The 17,280-nt window shown below is 33.7% G+C and overlaps 1 protein-coding gene across 1 annotated transcript; it reads right to left on the bottom strand.

Annotated features, from left to right (window-relative positions):
- Nucleotides 1–6,496: 6,496 nt before the first annotated feature.
- Nucleotides 6,497–15,972, bottom strand: LOC131163922 (GATA transcription factor 26). The gene is made up of 8 exons (XM_058120751.1): nucleotides 15,366–15,972; nucleotides 12,315–12,683; nucleotides 10,647–11,079; nucleotides 10,144–10,216; nucleotides 9,036–9,139; nucleotides 8,009–8,195; nucleotides 7,782–7,890; nucleotides 6,497–7,140 (listed from the first exon to the last, which is right to left on the bottom strand). Exons 1-8 carry the CDS (start codon nucleotides 15,403–15,405, stop codon nucleotides 6,830–6,832), a joined length of 1,626 nt encoding a protein of 541 aa, XP_057976734.1. The 5' UTR covers nucleotides 15,406–15,972; the 3' UTR covers nucleotides 6,497–6,829.
- Between the last annotated feature and the right edge of the window lie 1,308 nt (nucleotides 15,973–17,280).

Here is a 17,280-nt window from a genome sequence, read left to right as displayed (position 1 = left end):
TCATCGCCTAGGTATGATCTGATGTCTTATGCTACCATTACTACCAGGAAGGATCCTACTATCTTTTAGGAGGTAGTGCACGATTAGGAGAAGGGTATGCAGATTGGTGCCATGGTAGAGGAGATGAAGATACTGTATAAGAATCAGACAAGAGGGTTGGTGGAGCTCTAAGAGGGGGAGGGGGAGGGGGAGATAGGATGCAAGTGGGTAAGTATTCTATTATTTTATGTGAGTGACACGCCGATTACTGGAAAAGTACTGACTGAGGTAAATCAGTCGGGGACTCTATTAACAAAGCAAGTTGGCATGAAGATGTTGGGTACTGCCAAAAGTATTCTTAGGTTGGAGATTCGTAAGGAGAAAGCTGTAGAGAGATTGTGATTATCTCAGGGTGGCTGTGTGGACAAAACTACATGGAGATTGTGGTTATCTCAGGGTGGTTTTGGGGATAAGGTGTTGGAGAGGTTTTGCATGGTTGATGTTAAATTGGTCATTGGTACACCGTTGGCAAATCTAAGTAAACAGTCTACTGCTTAGTACTCAAGGATGGATGATGAGGTTCGAGACGTGTCAAAGGTTTCCTACGCCAGTGCAGTTGGGGTACTTTGGCAGGCAACAAAAGGATCCGTCAGTTATGAGGTTCATATATGGAGGCTACGCAGAGGATTTGGGTGACAGAAGGTCTACAACGGGGTATGTTGTGGGAAAGCCTAATTGTTGGAAGTCCATGTACAGTCTCAGGTTGTGCTGGTCACAACTAGATCGGAGTTCTTGGCAGAGGCTAAGGTTGCCAAGGTAGCATTGTGGTTTAAAGGATCGTACGAGGAGTTGGGTGTTCAGTTAGGTGAAGTTCCTGTTACCATGGTCAAGTTCAAGTGTGGCTTGGACTTGGTGTATGTATCCAGGTGTTATAAGATGGGAGATGGGCCCAATCTACGGTCTCGGGTGGAGCAGCGGGTAAGCTTTCAGTTATCTTTCTCCTAAATGGTGAATATTCACCAAGGTGGAGAATATGGGGGATGTGACTTATATTCTGAGTGGATACATATACAGGAAAGCATAATGAAGCATTGAACAAAGCAGACTGTAGAGAATTTCTTTCTGCTTGAAATCGTTGACGGTTTGGCTATAATAGTCGATAGTTTGGTTTGACGTAAACATGGAAACTCGTATCACAGACCTATAGATTAAAGGGATTTAGGGGATTTTCCTCCGAGATTTGACCTAGAGCCTCTTGTGCGCATAGGGTTGGTATAAATACATATTTATGTAACCCTAATTGTAAGCTTGAACAATCATATAGTGAAAATCAGTTGTTGCTCCTGTGGACGTAAGCAAACCTTGCCAAACCATGTAAATCTTGTGTCTCTTGTCTATTATTCTTCAATTACTGTGTGTGTGTGTGATTGTGATTTGTGCTTGCTTGATTCGTATATTCATCACTGAGTGTTTGCATCGATTGTTCCGAGTCAATCCGAGTGTTCTAGATTGGTTGCAGATTGGTCTGAGTTGTGCGTACTTCCGCTATGTGTTCAACTCCAACAAATTCTTTACTCATTTCTCTACCTTTGCATTTTTAAAGTTTCTAACTATGTGCATCGTAGTTGCGGTTTTTTGCTTCTTTTTTTATTTATACGCAACACTAAAAATATTAGGGCATGTTTGCTATAATGATAGATAATTATCGTGAATGTACCGTTTATTTGAACATTATATGATCTCATAATCTAAGACTACTCAAAATTTTTTCCTTGAACCTTAGTATGTTACAAAACAACTTGCAAGTTCGTTTCTGTAAGTGTTCTCTTATAGAAGTTGTCATTATCATCCCATTTAATTCATTAATGTCCAACAAACTTAAAATCTGTTGTGATTTATGCTCAAAAATCACCACCAATCAAGTCAAACTAGAAACAATTGGTGGCCCATTTGCCGTGCTCTTTAATACCAATTGGTCATTTTTGTTCTTCTAAGCAAAGAATAATTTTGATGGTCAATAAGAATAATTAATTTGAGTGATGTATTATAACATGCATATTGCATGAATAATGATCATATTGCCCTTTTTATTTCTTATGAGTTGTCAGCAATGTGATCATTTTTCTATAAATGATTTCAACCTTTTCATTTTTTCGTTACAAGTTTGCATATCTTCATGATGTATTAGTAATTTTCAATGTAAAGTTAGTGAGGGAAAATTGATCCATGTCCCTCATTGGCTTAAATTGATGCTATAATTAATAGTTTAAGTCATTTGGTGAGGAGTCCAAAGTTTTGGCCCTCTTCAATATTTTACTTGGTTTGTTATAGTTTATTCCAAGATCTTTACTCTCTCCACTAAAAAGAAAAGTTTTATTCCCTTGTTTAATAGACTAAAAAGTTGAGAACATAAACAAATGGACTCCCACTCTTAAAATCAATAACAAAAATCTTTACAAATTTGAGTAACAATAATTTTTCCTTCCATTTTTCTTCGTTTGCCCAATGAGAGGAAAGTACAAGTCCTTTTCCTTCTGATCTTCTGACTCTGCGAGTGTGTGTGTGTGTGTATGAGAGAGAGAGAGAGAGAGAGAGATAATTTTTCCTTTTTTAAATCTTTTAATTATATGAATTATGGTTGTGATTCTTTACTCCTTTATTCATTTCTCCGCCTTTGCCCTTTTAAGTTCTTTGGCAATATGAATCATAATTGCAGTTCTTTAATTGTTTACTCATTTATATGCCTTCGCTTTTCTAATGTCTCTAAAATTATAGCTGCGGTTTTTGTTCTTTATTTATTTATATGCAATGCTAAAAGTACTAGGGCATGTTTGCTGTAGTGATAGATTTTATCCTGAAAGTAACATTTACTTGAAAAATATATGATCTCATAGACTAAAACTGCTTAAAATTTTTTCCCTTGAATCCTAGCATGTTATAAAAAAACTTGCTAGTTCTTTTCTGTAAGCCTCTTATTGTAGAAGTTGTTATTATTATCTCATATAATTCATTAATTTCCAACAAACTTAAATCTATTGTCGCCCATGTGAAAAAATCACCACTAGTCAAGCCTAAACTAGAAATAAAATGATATGAACAAGAAGTCCCTATAATTATAAGTAATTCTCAATGTCAAGTTGTCTTAGAAATTGACCCAAGTCCCTCGCTCGAATAAATTAATGCTGTAATTAAGAGTTTAGGTCTTTATTTCAGGAGGAGTCTAGAGTTTTGGTCCTTCTCAATCGTTTACTTGGTTTGTTATAGTTTGTCTAAAGATCTTTATTCTCACTATAGAAAAGAAAATCTTCATTCCCTTATGTGATAAGCTAAAAAATTGAGAACGTAAATAAATGGACCTTCACTCCTAAAGTCAATAACAAAATCTTCATTAATTTGAGGACAATAATTTTCCTTTTCATTTTCTCATGTTCACACTAGGAGAAAAATAAAAGCCTTTTCCATCCTTATCATTTGTGTTGGTGCGTGTGGAAGAGAGAGAGAGAGAAATTTGGCTCTTTTTTTTAAAATTATTTTTCTATATGAATCATAGTCATTGTTCTTTACTCCTTTGTCCCTTTCTCTACCTATGCCTTTTTAAATTTTCTAGTTATATGAGTCATAGTTACGATCCTTTAATTTTTTACTCATTTCTGTGCTTCTACTTTTTTCAAGCCTCTAACTATATGTATCATAGTTGTGATTCTTTACTCTTTTATCTGTTTCTCTACTTTTTCCTTTTTTAATTATCTAGTTATATGAGTCAGTTGCGATTCTTTAGTTTTTTTACTCATTTCTCTACTGCTTTTTTCAGGTCTCTAACTATATGTATCATTGTTGTAGTTTTTCACTTCTATTTATTTATATGCAATGCTAAAAGTATTAGGACATGTTTGTTGTATCATCCTAAATATTAACATTTCCTTGAACAATATAATCCAAAAGCTAGCAAGCCAAGGATATTAGAAAAATATTAGGGTTTTTGTTTGACATTGACGATAAATTTTATCCTAAATGTAATGTTTACTTAAAAATAGTATTATCCAAAGCTAAAAAGTCCCAACTATTCCAATTTTCACTTAGCTTAACAATGCAACATTGAACAACAACCAAACAAGTACCAAAAATCTAATTCTTGAAGGAAAATATTATATTAGCAAACCATAACAAATCCTTCTAATTGAAAAAAAAAATATAACAAGTCCCAAAAACTAAATAGGGTTATGCATATTTTGATAAGCAATTTAAATTTGAAGTGTGCATGTTGAGCTTATATATATATAAAACTGTTGTGCACTTATCTTCATTTTTATTTTTAAGTTTGTTATTATTCTTTTTCCATTTTCATGTGTAATGGAAAAAACTATTGTGATAATATGTATTATCCAAAAGTTAGGGTTTGCACAATTTTTTGATGGAAAAGATTAAAATAAAATTATCATGTAAAGTTAACAGCAACAACAAAATCAAGCCTTAATCCCACTAAGTGGGGTTGGTTATATGAATCATTTTTTGCCAGTTTATGCGATTATGAACCATTTCTTTTGATAGATTCAAGGATATTAAATCCTTACTCACTATCTCCTTCTAAGTTATTTTAGATCTACCCCCACCTCTTCTAATGCCCCCTATAGTAACTAAGTCACTCTCCTCACAGGTGCACTATGTGACTTACGTTGCAAGTGTTCATACCATCTGAGTCGTTCATTCCTTATTTTATCTTCTATAAAAGCTATACCTAACTTACCACGAATATGTTTATTTCTTAATTTATCTTTCAATGTTATACCATTCATCCATTTAAGTATTCTCATCTCGACAACTTTTACTTTTTGGATATTATGTTTCTTCGTCGCCCAACATTCCGATCCATATAGCATAGTTGGTCTTATAGCTATCCTATAAAACTTTCCTTTCAATTTTAAGGGTATTCTACGATCATAGAGCACATTTGAAACATTTCATCATTTTACCCAACTTGCTTTAACTCTATGCATGACATCATCTTCAATTTCTCCTTCAACTTGCATAATAGATTCAAGATATCGAAATCTACAAATGTCATTTATGTCTTCATCATCAAGTTTAACTTTGTCTCCAATATTCCTTATATCATTACTAAAATTACATTTCATATATCCTATCTTATTTCTACTTATATTAAACTCTCTAGATTTCAAAACTTCTCTCCATAAATATTTTAATTTTAATTTAAAAAAAATAATAATTTAAAAATAAAAATAGCATCCAAAAAAATATACCATCATTTACAACCTTCATATACAGTAGAATTGTTCTTGAAGTGCTAAAAAGCAAGTTTAAAAACAAAATTATTAGGCAATTCCTACTTCCCTAATAATATTTTTGTTTTTAAATTTTTGAAAATTTCTTTCTTTTTCTTACCCACATTAATCAACATATGTTTCAAAAAATTTACTTCACGTATTTTCTTTAATAAGATTTAATGTTATAGTTTATAATATAAAATTGCTCAATATTTGATGATTGAAATTTCTATAAGCGAAAATTGATATTATAAGTAATTGTTTGTTGATCCAAGGATGAAAAATAAATGTGAACTCAAATCAATTTTTTTTAAAAAAAATAAATTTGAAAGTAAAGCCAAATTTGCTTCTTGGATGAATTTTTAGGGTTTTATCAATTACAACTTACAACTATCCACCCACTTTGGCAAGCCTACTTGCAATAGAATTCTTTCTCCCTACATTTAACAATCCTCAAGTTCTCTTTTTTGACATTCTACTTTAGCCATCTGCTCCTCTCCACCATCCAAATCCCATAATGGCCATCACCACCTTCCAACAAACAAATGGAATGCCTAAGCTTGACTTTTTGGCCATCATAAATGGCTTAGATTTGTCAATTTTCTTATCCTCTGAGAAGGTTTGAATCGCACAAATCTTAAATTTAAATTTGTACGAATAGGAAAGCTTAAATTTCAAACCTTCAATTTGAATTTGTGCAAATTTATGTAAAAAATTTAATAAAATTATAATAAATCATGTTCAAAAGAAAGTATAAATTCATGTTTGAAGTTTGAAACTAGCACCCTAAGTACAACCCTTATTTCCTTCTTTCAAGACCTTATACACAATATTAGTGCGTAAAACATTATAATAACTAAGTTGTGAAAATAAAATTGATAGTATTAGTGTTATAACACGGCAATTATGATAAAACTAGAGCTGTTTTAACAAACATGAAACAGATAACCATTCTCGAATTCCAGTACAACAATGTTGATTACCATGCTGTTTTCAAGGTGAGCAAATACAATAGCTATTCCATTATGATCCCTTTGTTTGGAAGCTCCATTGAAAATGTGAAAAAATAAATCACCTACGGCATAAGAACACATTAAATTCCAAAATAAACAGGCTCATGAACACCTCACTTCTTCAGTCTGCTCTTCCAAGTAACAGTAAAGTGTGTAATGTTTGGCGTGTTATGTAGCAAACAAGGCAAGCGTAAATTTCACAAGCAAGCCGAAGAAACAATATCACAAAGAGTCGAATTTATATTGCCAAGGCAGAAACTAAGATTGCATACAAAACTCTGGCAGTAAACCACCTCTCCTGCATTTTGAGCTATATATTACAACCTTTTGTGCACCTATACAAAAAGCCCACCCACATTTATCCCTTAGCATTCTGAGTTCAAAAGAGTACACGGGAAAATTTATGAAGATAAAAGAGAAATGAGAGCAACCATCAAACCTCATTCACATGGACATGTGTTTGGCATGCAAAATATTTGAGCCCTAGTAAACGGGCTTGGCAGAAGCATCACCCAAAAAGCACAAGTAAATAGAGTAGTTTTTGGACAGGCATCGTCAATGACGGAGTAGGTGTGTGTAAATTGAGCTACTGCTAGCACTTGCCTGTGGTGTATTCAAGCTTGAAGTTGGGTGAAGGAGCTCTGCCTGCGGAAATGACCCGTTGGATGGCACATCAAGCAGCAGATCCTGATCAGAACTTTCATCGGGAAAATGCAAAGAATCCAGCATGACGGAACTACCATCAGGAGGCAAGGCAAATAGACTTCTAGGACTGAAGCAAGAACCGTCATTGTCTCTAAGCTCCTTGCCGTCATAGCCAGCCTTTGCAATCACCCTTGTTGGGCCTTCCCTTGCTGCCTTTGCTTCTGAAAAATTCATACAATGGTGATTTAAATTAACAGTTCCAGCATACACCATATAATAGTTACTGCAAGCAAATAAAAACTGAGTTGCAACTGACAAGGCGAAGCCATAAGTTAGAAGTGACTTCAACCTTTCAAACTCGTCAACCATGAGAAGTTCAGCAGTGCTTATTCATCTTGTACCATGAGAATATGATATTGCCATTAGAGGCACTAACAGTTTCAATTCATGCTTGTGGCATGAGAAAGTGACATTGGGATCATGGGTTCAATCATCAAACAACTACATGAAAAATTAGGGCTAACAATCCCCATAACCGAGTCCAAGAGGTGATTATCTGTGCAGGTAATCCTAAAATTCCAGAACCATAGAGAATAAGAAACGGAAAACCTTGGAGAAGAAAAGGGGTATAAAAGAATTGTTCTAGTAGTTGGGGCACGGGTCAAGCGTGAGTTTTTCAAACCCCGTTTTTTATGTTTCCCATACTATGTTTTCATCTATTATTGAAGATATTGCATAAGTCAACTTCAAGATCATATGGTACATCTCCAATCTTAGTCGTACTTCCGTTCTTAACAAGAAATTATTCAATCACGCTTTTAGTTAGTGGATAATATAACATCAAGATGAAAGCATTGCTAACCTGAGAAATTTTGATTTTGGCAGCCAGATAGTCTGCCGACACTAATTGAATTACTTGAAGCATTAATTCCTCCATCAACTACAGACCTGCCATTATTACTTTTACATTTCTGCATCCAAAGATAAGAAAGAAATGATCAGTAGAAATACTTCTAGACTATTAAAAGAATATAAACTAGAAAACTTTCTCATTGCATGATGTTCACTTTCCAAGAAATCAGTTCAGACCTTCAGTACATTATACTGTTCTATCCATTTGGACTTTGTTAAATTGAATAATGCAAGCCTCTTTAAGGTCTTACAATCTTCAGCTTTCACCCCTGAGAAAGAAACATCAAAAACTCCTTCTGCAAGCAGTTTCTGAAAGGAACATAGGTTCTCCTTGAATTGGGGGCTATCAAACATGCTTTTAAGGCTGCATATATGAACAAAAATTTGTCAATTTTTTCCCCTTCAAAATTGTATACCAGATTCTATAAAGCCCTTTACATAAGAGCCCAATATAAAACACACTTCGTCCATATATATTGAAAAGTACCAAGTTCAACATGAAAAAGATTATCAAATAGGTACAAGAAAAGAATACAAGCTAGATAGGAAGCAAACTAGATAGGAAGCCATGAAACGAGGAAAAGAATGCATAGCATTTGAATCAGCTTATATGACACGCATAAAATATTTTAGGATTTCAAAATTGATGTCTTGAATTTTTCTTTAAAAAAATTACTCTTTTCTAATGCATTACAATATTTTACCAACTGCATTCTAATATGGAGTCATTCACATATGCAATACCCAGCATACAAAGCCCCCACACCATATCAGGGTTCTGGGTAGGCATTAAATAGGCAGCCTTGCCTCCACTTTTTGAAAGGCTGTTTCTGTGACTTGAATGGACATAAGAATGCATACATCATTCTTACCCAGAACCCTGATGTGGTGTGGGAGCTTTGTACACTGGGAGGCTGTTTCTGTGACTTAAATTTGTGATCTTATGTTTAAGCACAACAACCATACTATTGGTCAAGGCTTGCCCCCAATCACTCAAAAACTACGAAAAAGAAAAATTAAATTATGATAGAAAATCTATGATGGAAATTATTTTGTGTGAATGATCTGTCATGGAAATACAGAGAGTATATGACGAAGAAATGTGTAATAAGATACTAACCTATCAGGAAGCCTGGCAGCATCAAACAGAAGCCTGGCATCAGACCGTACATGATGATAAAAAAATGTGTAATAAGATACTAACCTATCGGGAAACCTAGCAGCATCAGCAGATGGTAAATGTTTAACCAACAGCTGCTGCTCCTCATTTGTTAAATGTCTTGTGAACTCTTCAAAGTTGACAACATCCTACAAGATACATGTACATAAATGACAACCAGAAGTCACAACGATTTACAGAATAACAAAAAGTCATAAGAATCTAAGATTAATAACAAAAAGACACCAATCCTCACTCCAACAACAAATTTGGAATTCAAGACTCATTCCAGACAGATAATAAATATGCAGGAAATTTTTTTGGGAACAAATTCAAGAATGAAAATAAATTCTTGGAACGTAATCCAGGTGAGAAGAAAAAAGCACATCAAGTTGCTATGGAAAATTGATAAAATTGAAATTGAATAATCCAGGTGAGACGAAAAAAGTATATTTAAGACACTGTGGAAAATTGAAAAAATTGGATATGATTCACATTTACATGAAGCTGGAGAAGAAGGGGGACTAGAAGTGGGTACAGATGCATAATACTCAAAAGTCAGAAGCATCAAGGAAGCAATAACATAAATTATACATAATATATTAATATTGACAAAATATGTACAAAACTATGAAATAAAATCTATCTCTAAACTCATAATTAACACAATTACATAAAAGTAAAGCATTTTCACATAATATGCCTAAGAAGCTGCAAAATTATATTGTAATTCCATCTCATTGAATCCATAACAATATCACTTTTAACCCTGTGGCAACCAAATGTACTTGCTAAGTGAGCTTCTATCATGATGGGAGAGTCCTCTATTGTGATAGAAGTAAGGTTTTTTCGAGGTTGTTTGTAGGAAGCACCAAATTGTGGCTCCAATGCCATGTCACCTATAATAGGAGCATTCACTAACCAATGCATAATTTTGCAATATTAGTAAGCAATGCACTATATACAAGAAAATGTGTCATAAGTCAATTAAGCTTAATACGAGTATGAATCAAGACATTCTGATTTTGAGTGAAGAATTTTAACATGATAGCCTTCATAATCCCCCTAATAACTCCATTAAGGCAGTGCCCTAAAGAACACATAATGTTTTTTTGGCTCCTATGGTACCACAAAGAATGGATATGCAACTTACTCTCAAATCTACATGACATAGTGGTGAATGATGATGTCCCAGAACTTGTGACTTTTCTTGCTGAAACTTTTCCCTGAAATTTCAACAGCAGAAAAATAAACAAGGTATCAGCAAAATTTTCCAACTTCTCATCAAATTAAGTACTGAAGGGAAAAGAGTATTTTCTAATGTTTGCATTTATCAGTCTTCCCTTTTGAGTCAATAACTCATACAAATTTGTAACACCAAAACAGCAAGGTTTTAGTTTTTATGAACACCAAAACAATAAGTTCACCTTCATGATGCACACAAATGCAGAATTTTAAGCCTTTCTTGAAAGCAATCAAACAAAGTCCATACTTTGGGCCTGTGGGCAATCTTGAATACCCCTATATCTATTGGACACTTCCATGTTAAGCACCTCTAATTCAAGTAGAACAGGCATCCTTATTTTGGTACCAGTTAAATAAACCAGGCAGTGCAGATAAGAGTTGAAGTTACTTGAACTCAAAATCAAGGAGTACCTTTTAAGTTGCTCTTGTTGTGTTCCCTGTCCAGGAGGCTTCTTAATTTTTTCAGTCTCAGCACTTGCAAAACTAACACCCTTTTTATCAGTATGTACAGGAAGGGCCACAGAAACTGAGTATGCCTCATTTGCAGGATACAGTTTGTTGTCAACTGAAAGGGAGCTAGCTTCAGATTCTTCTTCTCGAGCTATTGAGCTTGGATGCCTAATAAGAACACTTCCATGTCCTATCTCAACAGAGACCATTGGTGCATCACTCTCGAAAAGCAGATCCTCCTCAGATGATCCAGAGAAGTATGATGATTGTTGTTCATGTAAAATAGTGTACAAATCTTTTGTAAGCTTCTCAACTGGAGATGGTTTTGTACGGCTCACACACGTCCTCTTCCTTGAAGGCACCATTGTATCCCACACAACAGATTGGGATGGACCTGAAAGAAAGACCAAATTGGAAGGTACATTTTAGTCAGCAACACAACAACAAACCAAGCCCAAAGTCCCACTAAGTTAGGTCAACTACATAATCATTTTCCACCAATTTACACAATCATGGGCAATTTTCTCCAACAATTAAGGACTATTAAATTCTTACTATCTCATTCCAAGTTAATTTAGATCTACCTCTACTCCTTTTGCCACTACAATAACTAGCTCACTCTTATACATGCACTTGTGTCTGTATGAATTTTTGACCGCGCGGAATCTCCATAGCCAATTTTCCATTTAAATCATAAGGTGCTGCCTTTGGTACTACTCTTATTTCACATGATCCAGGAACTTCCATAACGTTGGCGTGATTGCCCAAACCATCTGATCCGCCCCTCCCTTATCTTATCTTCTATAGGCTTCATGTCTGACTTACATCGAATATGTTCATTCCTTAATTTATCTTTTAACATTATATCACTCATCCACCTCAGCACACTAATTTCGGCAATATTAAGGTATAATATGAGACTGAGGTCACATTCACATTATTCATAAAAGATTAGTCTATGTACATAGAACTAAAGATGTTAAGCATTTCACAATTTTATCTAATAATATAGACTCTAAAGAAAATAAACGTATGTGTATAGGGGGAGAGAGAGAAAGGCCCACATTGGCAAAGATAAGCCACATTGCATAATGAAGTTGCACTTCAAGAAATTTTGAATACACCATAATCTTTGATGAAGAAAAAACATGTCCTAAGTCTGCTTGTTGATGCAAAATAAAACAGAAATGGAATGTTTGAATGACTTTCAATGAGGTGTGAATCATATTTACACTTTTTATATGAATAGTACCATAAGACAAACTAGTCATGCTTAAGTCTCAGCAAAATTCTGTAGAACTACTGGAAGCCAGCTTTATTTCTTGGAAAATTATAAATTTTGCCATAACAAAATACCCATTTTAATGTGCTGAAAATATGTTAACAGTGCAAGTTTTTCAGAAGCACATCCTATATCCACTTTGCCTGATATTAAAGAGTGTTCATGTCTTTTCCTATAGGCAGTATTATATTATACAGGAACATGTGGCTCTTTGTTGTAATTACCATATGCCTACATGTTACTCCAAAATTAACAATATTTTGCAATCAACTATCTTCTGTTTAATCAATATTGCGTAGGAGAGACAAGAATGGAAGCGGAAAGTGATCTAGTATTGTGAACCCAACCTGTCAAATCACTTGCATCTGCGCCACTGAATTGTGCACAGCTCTCAGAGTTAGATATTGCTGACCCTGAACTTGATCTATTACTTGTGTCTTCATCTAAAGCCTTTCGAGAACCCTGGTTGTTATCAGGGGGAACCCCTACAACTAGTCCATTATCATGACTTTGCTTTCGTTTGTGCAGTTTCACTTCTTTGTTCTTAATAGACATGGTTTTCACCCTGGAAACCCTGTAGTCCTCAAGATCATCAGTTTCCGCACGTGCATGTAAGGGGGTATAATTTGCAAGCGTTCCCTTTGTCCTCCACCGGGATCCACATGCATTGCAGAGTACTGGTTTTTCTGGAGGCCCATTGCGCCAAAGAGGAGTGCCTATTGCAGACCTTGATTGTTAGAACTCATTCACATTTCAAAAATTATGAGGCCAAAAGTTAAAATTTTAAAACAGATTAATATAGATGAAGCAATGCATATATGCTCATCTGAAACATAAGAATTTGAAATGCAATCTATATTCTAAGAGGAGCATCATGTAGCTGATATTTTGAGAGGGTAAAAAATAAAAAATGACATGTATCATATCAATGCATTCAATGTTAAATCCATTTGAGCAAAACTTTGAACACCAAGCAAGAGGAGGTCACATTCAACACTGAACAATTACCGCAAAGATGTCTCAGGCCGAATTCCATCATTTTGGAATGCAAGAGTGGAATGCATATTACAAAGTGCATATGAAAAGAGCAGCACTTGGACAGTGTTTGTTGAACTGAATTGGATTATTTACCCACAATCGTGCAATTTTTGTTAACTTTTATTAGGTTACTTGACCATAGAGCAATTTGAAGACAACTCACAACGGCATGGAATAACCAAAGAATATGGCTACTATGGTGAACACAGCTTAAACCTGTCAAACCAGAATAATGGGACTCTACTGAGGTTAATGAGTACAATGACAAATTGAAAGTAGAAATTGCTGTAACTAAGAATAAAATTATGCCTGAGCATAAGCCAAGACCAGTGAAAAATGTTCCATTGAGATCTAGAGCCTGCCACTGGTGATTGGTGAATTACAAGAGCTTGTTACTAAATTCAACAGAAATAACCAAACTTAGAAGCTCTTAATGAGGAGACATGAAGCAAGACCAATTTCGAAAAGTGGAGGTAGAGAAGGAATTGTTGGGGATTGGAAGCATTTCTTCTAAGCATTGGAGGATTTTGATTGCTAGAGAAATTCAAGCTGCCTTAATTTTCATTCCTTTCCATACTCTATGCAGAACATATTTAAGCTGCCACTCCTCTTAGAGGAAACAAGCTAGGAGATTTTATAAACTGGCTATTAGTCCAACCCCAAGGGTAGGTACCAATGAATATGTGTAGAGAACTCTCTTGTACAGAGGCCCTTCGCACTACAAGGGAAGAAAATGAAGGCATCAATAGTAGGCATGGCCTCAGGGTTCTAAATTCTAATTCTTGGATCAAGGCATCCAGAGCAATTATGTTTTGTCTAAAAGCAACGGTAATAGGTTTGTTTTTATACTTTGAAATATCCCAATTAAGAGGCAGACCCATAATCATACAGCAATGTCCCTGAGGAATTGCTTTCAATAGCAGTGTTGGTCAACATGAGAAACAATTTAGCCATCCCGAAAGAGGTTGTCCCTCACAAGACCTATTCGGAATTAGTTTTTGCACCACCTATTAAGCTGAAACCATGGAGAGGGCCTAATGAAAGGCAACAACCATCTAACAAATGATTGGAACAAGATACATTTCTGGAAATAAACACATGAAGTTCCATAAGGGAAAAAAGGATTCGTGTAGCCAGCCGCAAACTGCTCGAATATGAGTTCGCTGAATTGAGTGGAACTGTTGAAATTGCAGCAGACTAAAGAGAGTAAAAAAAATCTCTTGAGGATGGAAATATAACCAGTGAACTTTGAGCAAGTGCAATGGAAACTAAGTTTCAAACATGCCATCCAAATTCTGTCAAAAAGTAAGGATTGGCACACGAATAAGATTTTTTCAGGAGTCGATGATGAAACATACAATCCTTTCAGAATTTGAATTGAACAATTTGAATGCAGAAGCCACAGAAAAATCTGAGCCTACTGAGAATGCCAAAATGATTTAAACAAACACTATAAGTTGAGATGGATGAACTTCGAACAACTGCGCAAATAGATGTCTAGAAATAATTCCCACTTGAATTATATGGTATGAGAAAAAAAAGATTGAGGAAATTACTTGGAATGAACACTCCAATTGACAAAGATTGAGAAAATGGTTTAGAAAAAAACATGTGTTGTCATTTGTCAGTAATTTTCGACTCCCCTATAACCAAAGAGACTGATTAATATGAGCAAGGAATCAAGCAAAAGTTTCAATTTAAAGCATAGAGAAACCTAAACATAGGCATCTCAAAAAGTACATTTTCAGATAGAAATATTAAATTAGGAAGTGAAGAGGATTTAGGAAATTATGGTTTCAGTCAATCTCAGGCATGACTTCAAGAACAAAGCCCTCAAAACCAATAGGAAAACATAAGACATCAATTATAGACTCTGCAAATGCCCAATTATCAACAGACCCAATTAGATTTCCAGTACACACACATGTTACAAGAATGTCAAAGGTGAATCCGCAACCAAACGAAGAGGAAATTTTGTAAGGATGAGAACAAAACCATGAAGACCCTATTAATCAATAAAAATGCTGAAACTAAAAAATCAGCATAGGTAGTCCAAGAAACAAGGGCAGCTTTGGCTCTGTTGCCTTCCTATTAGACTACCAAATAAATTCAAACACAATCAGACTAGTATTGAAACCAAAAAAAAAAACGTATTCATAATTCACTTTCTTTGTACAGGAAACCTCCTCCCTTTTCAAATACAATAGCATAAGGACGTTCTCTTCTGTGATGGAGTTTATTAAGCTACGCACATAACTCATTCCCGGAATTGAAATAAAAAAATAAAAATAAAAAATAAAATCCTGAATAACAAAAATTTTATATAAAATATAATAATAATTGAAGAAACAAAAACTCACTTGTAACTCCACAGTGATAGCAAGGCCCTTGCTTGCCCATGTCTCTTTCTTTTCCTTAATCTTAAAAAGGAAATTCAAGAGAAAATTTACAAAAAGGAAAAAAAATATTTTCTGCACAAAAAGTTGAACTAAATAAATGAAAAATTTGTGAAAAAAACAAAAATGATTGTTCTCCTCAATCCTCTTATGGCATACGGTAGCGGGAATGAAAGGCTATTCTGCAAGACACCCAGAAAGAGTTTTTGCAGAAAAAACCAAAACCCAGAAAACCCAGAAGAGTTTTGAGTCCAAAAACCACAGAGAGTAGCGAAATCAACAAGAAAATGAAGAGATTGAGATGGGTTTTTGAAGCTGGGAATCTGTACAATCCAATGGAAGAGAAAAGACCATTGGAGGAATCTAATAAATGGGTGTGAAAGAAAAAGGAAGGTGAAATGGAAGAAGGAGAGAAGGGGTTGTGTTTCTATGACCTCTTCTTGTATTGTATATGAAGTAAATGTTCAGCTTTCTTTGCTTTATTTTGATGTTATTGAAATCTCTCAATTCCTTTTTATATAATATTAATTTAATAACCTATAATGGAGTGAAGATGTAGAGGAATATTATTGCATTTATCCTGTTGACCATAGACTTTTCTAATTTTTATATATCTACAAATACAAAAATTAAGAACATCAAAACAAACCAAAAACAAAATAAATAAAAAATCAAACCCAGTTCGTTTCGATTTGGGTTTTTCTTTTTTTAATTTTATGAAATACAGGAAACAGAATTATCTCTATCCCTATTTGTATTTGTGTATATATATGGTGACATGATGTTGATACATGTTAGAAATGGATCCCTGTAAAATCAATTATTTTTTATTTTTTAAAAGTCAAACATGGGAGCAGCTCAATTTTCCACCGTTTGATTTGATCTGGGCACAGCTCTTGGGTCCAATATATGACTTCACTCCAAGGACTGAATAAACCCCAAATAAAAATTTGAAGGGATTAATTCTGCTTTCTTTTAATTACTCCTAATTTTTTATAATAAATTAGCTTAATCTTTTTCAAAAAATTAGTAGATATGCTCATAATGCACATTAAGTACTATGTGCATATTATTTTTAATTTATTTATTTATCTAGTTATCAGTTAATTTAATCGATAATGACTCACATATCGAACACAAATCTGCACATATAAATAAAAAAGACATTTATCTTTCTTTTTCTTTTTTTGAAAAAGAAAAATAAAACAACCATATATAAATCTTGTAATATATATATATATATATATATATACATGTATACGCTATACAGATATCTATACATATACATCACAAGACATCTAATAATTATGTCACTCAAAAAATTTTAATGAGATGATGTGTAAATAAAAATTAATTCAATAGAAAGCTTCATCTATCTTTTCTCAAATTTATTTTTGAATTTTTTCACAAATATTTTTTAATATCATTCATTTATTTTTTTGAAATTATTTATGTTTACTTACTTTTTATTTCAACTCAATATATAGTTTTTAGTATCGAATTATTTAAGTTTTTTTTTTTTTTTTTGCTTATTAAATTAGTTAAACAAAATTGAAATTCTTGCTTTTTGTAAATTTAATTAAATTTATTGTTTCAAAATCAGAACCCTCTCTATGCTATTTATTTCTATATCTATACATATCTTTAAAGCATAACATTATTCTGTGCTAATAAACCTTTTATGTCAAATTATAAGGATAAAATTAAAATAAAAGTTTTCAAAGTTTTTTAAATCTTAGGCGAAATTCTAATAGCACTTTTAGTTTCTAATCGGATTAAAGAATTTTGAGAAAAAAAAAATGAAAAATAAGAATAAAATTCATTTTCTATATATTTTCTTATTAAATCAAATAGTTTTAAAAATTAAAAATATATTTTA

Source organism: Malania oleifera, chromosome 9, assembly GCF_029873635.1.
Source record: "Malania oleifera isolate guangnan ecotype guangnan chromosome 9, ASM2987363v1, whole genome shotgun sequence".
NCBI classification, from domain to species: domain Eukaryota; kingdom Viridiplantae; phylum Streptophyta; class Magnoliopsida; order Santalales; family Ximeniaceae; genus Malania; species Malania oleifera.
Note: the sequence above shows the minus strand (reverse complement) of the source record. Positions and strands in the feature narration are given on the sequence as shown.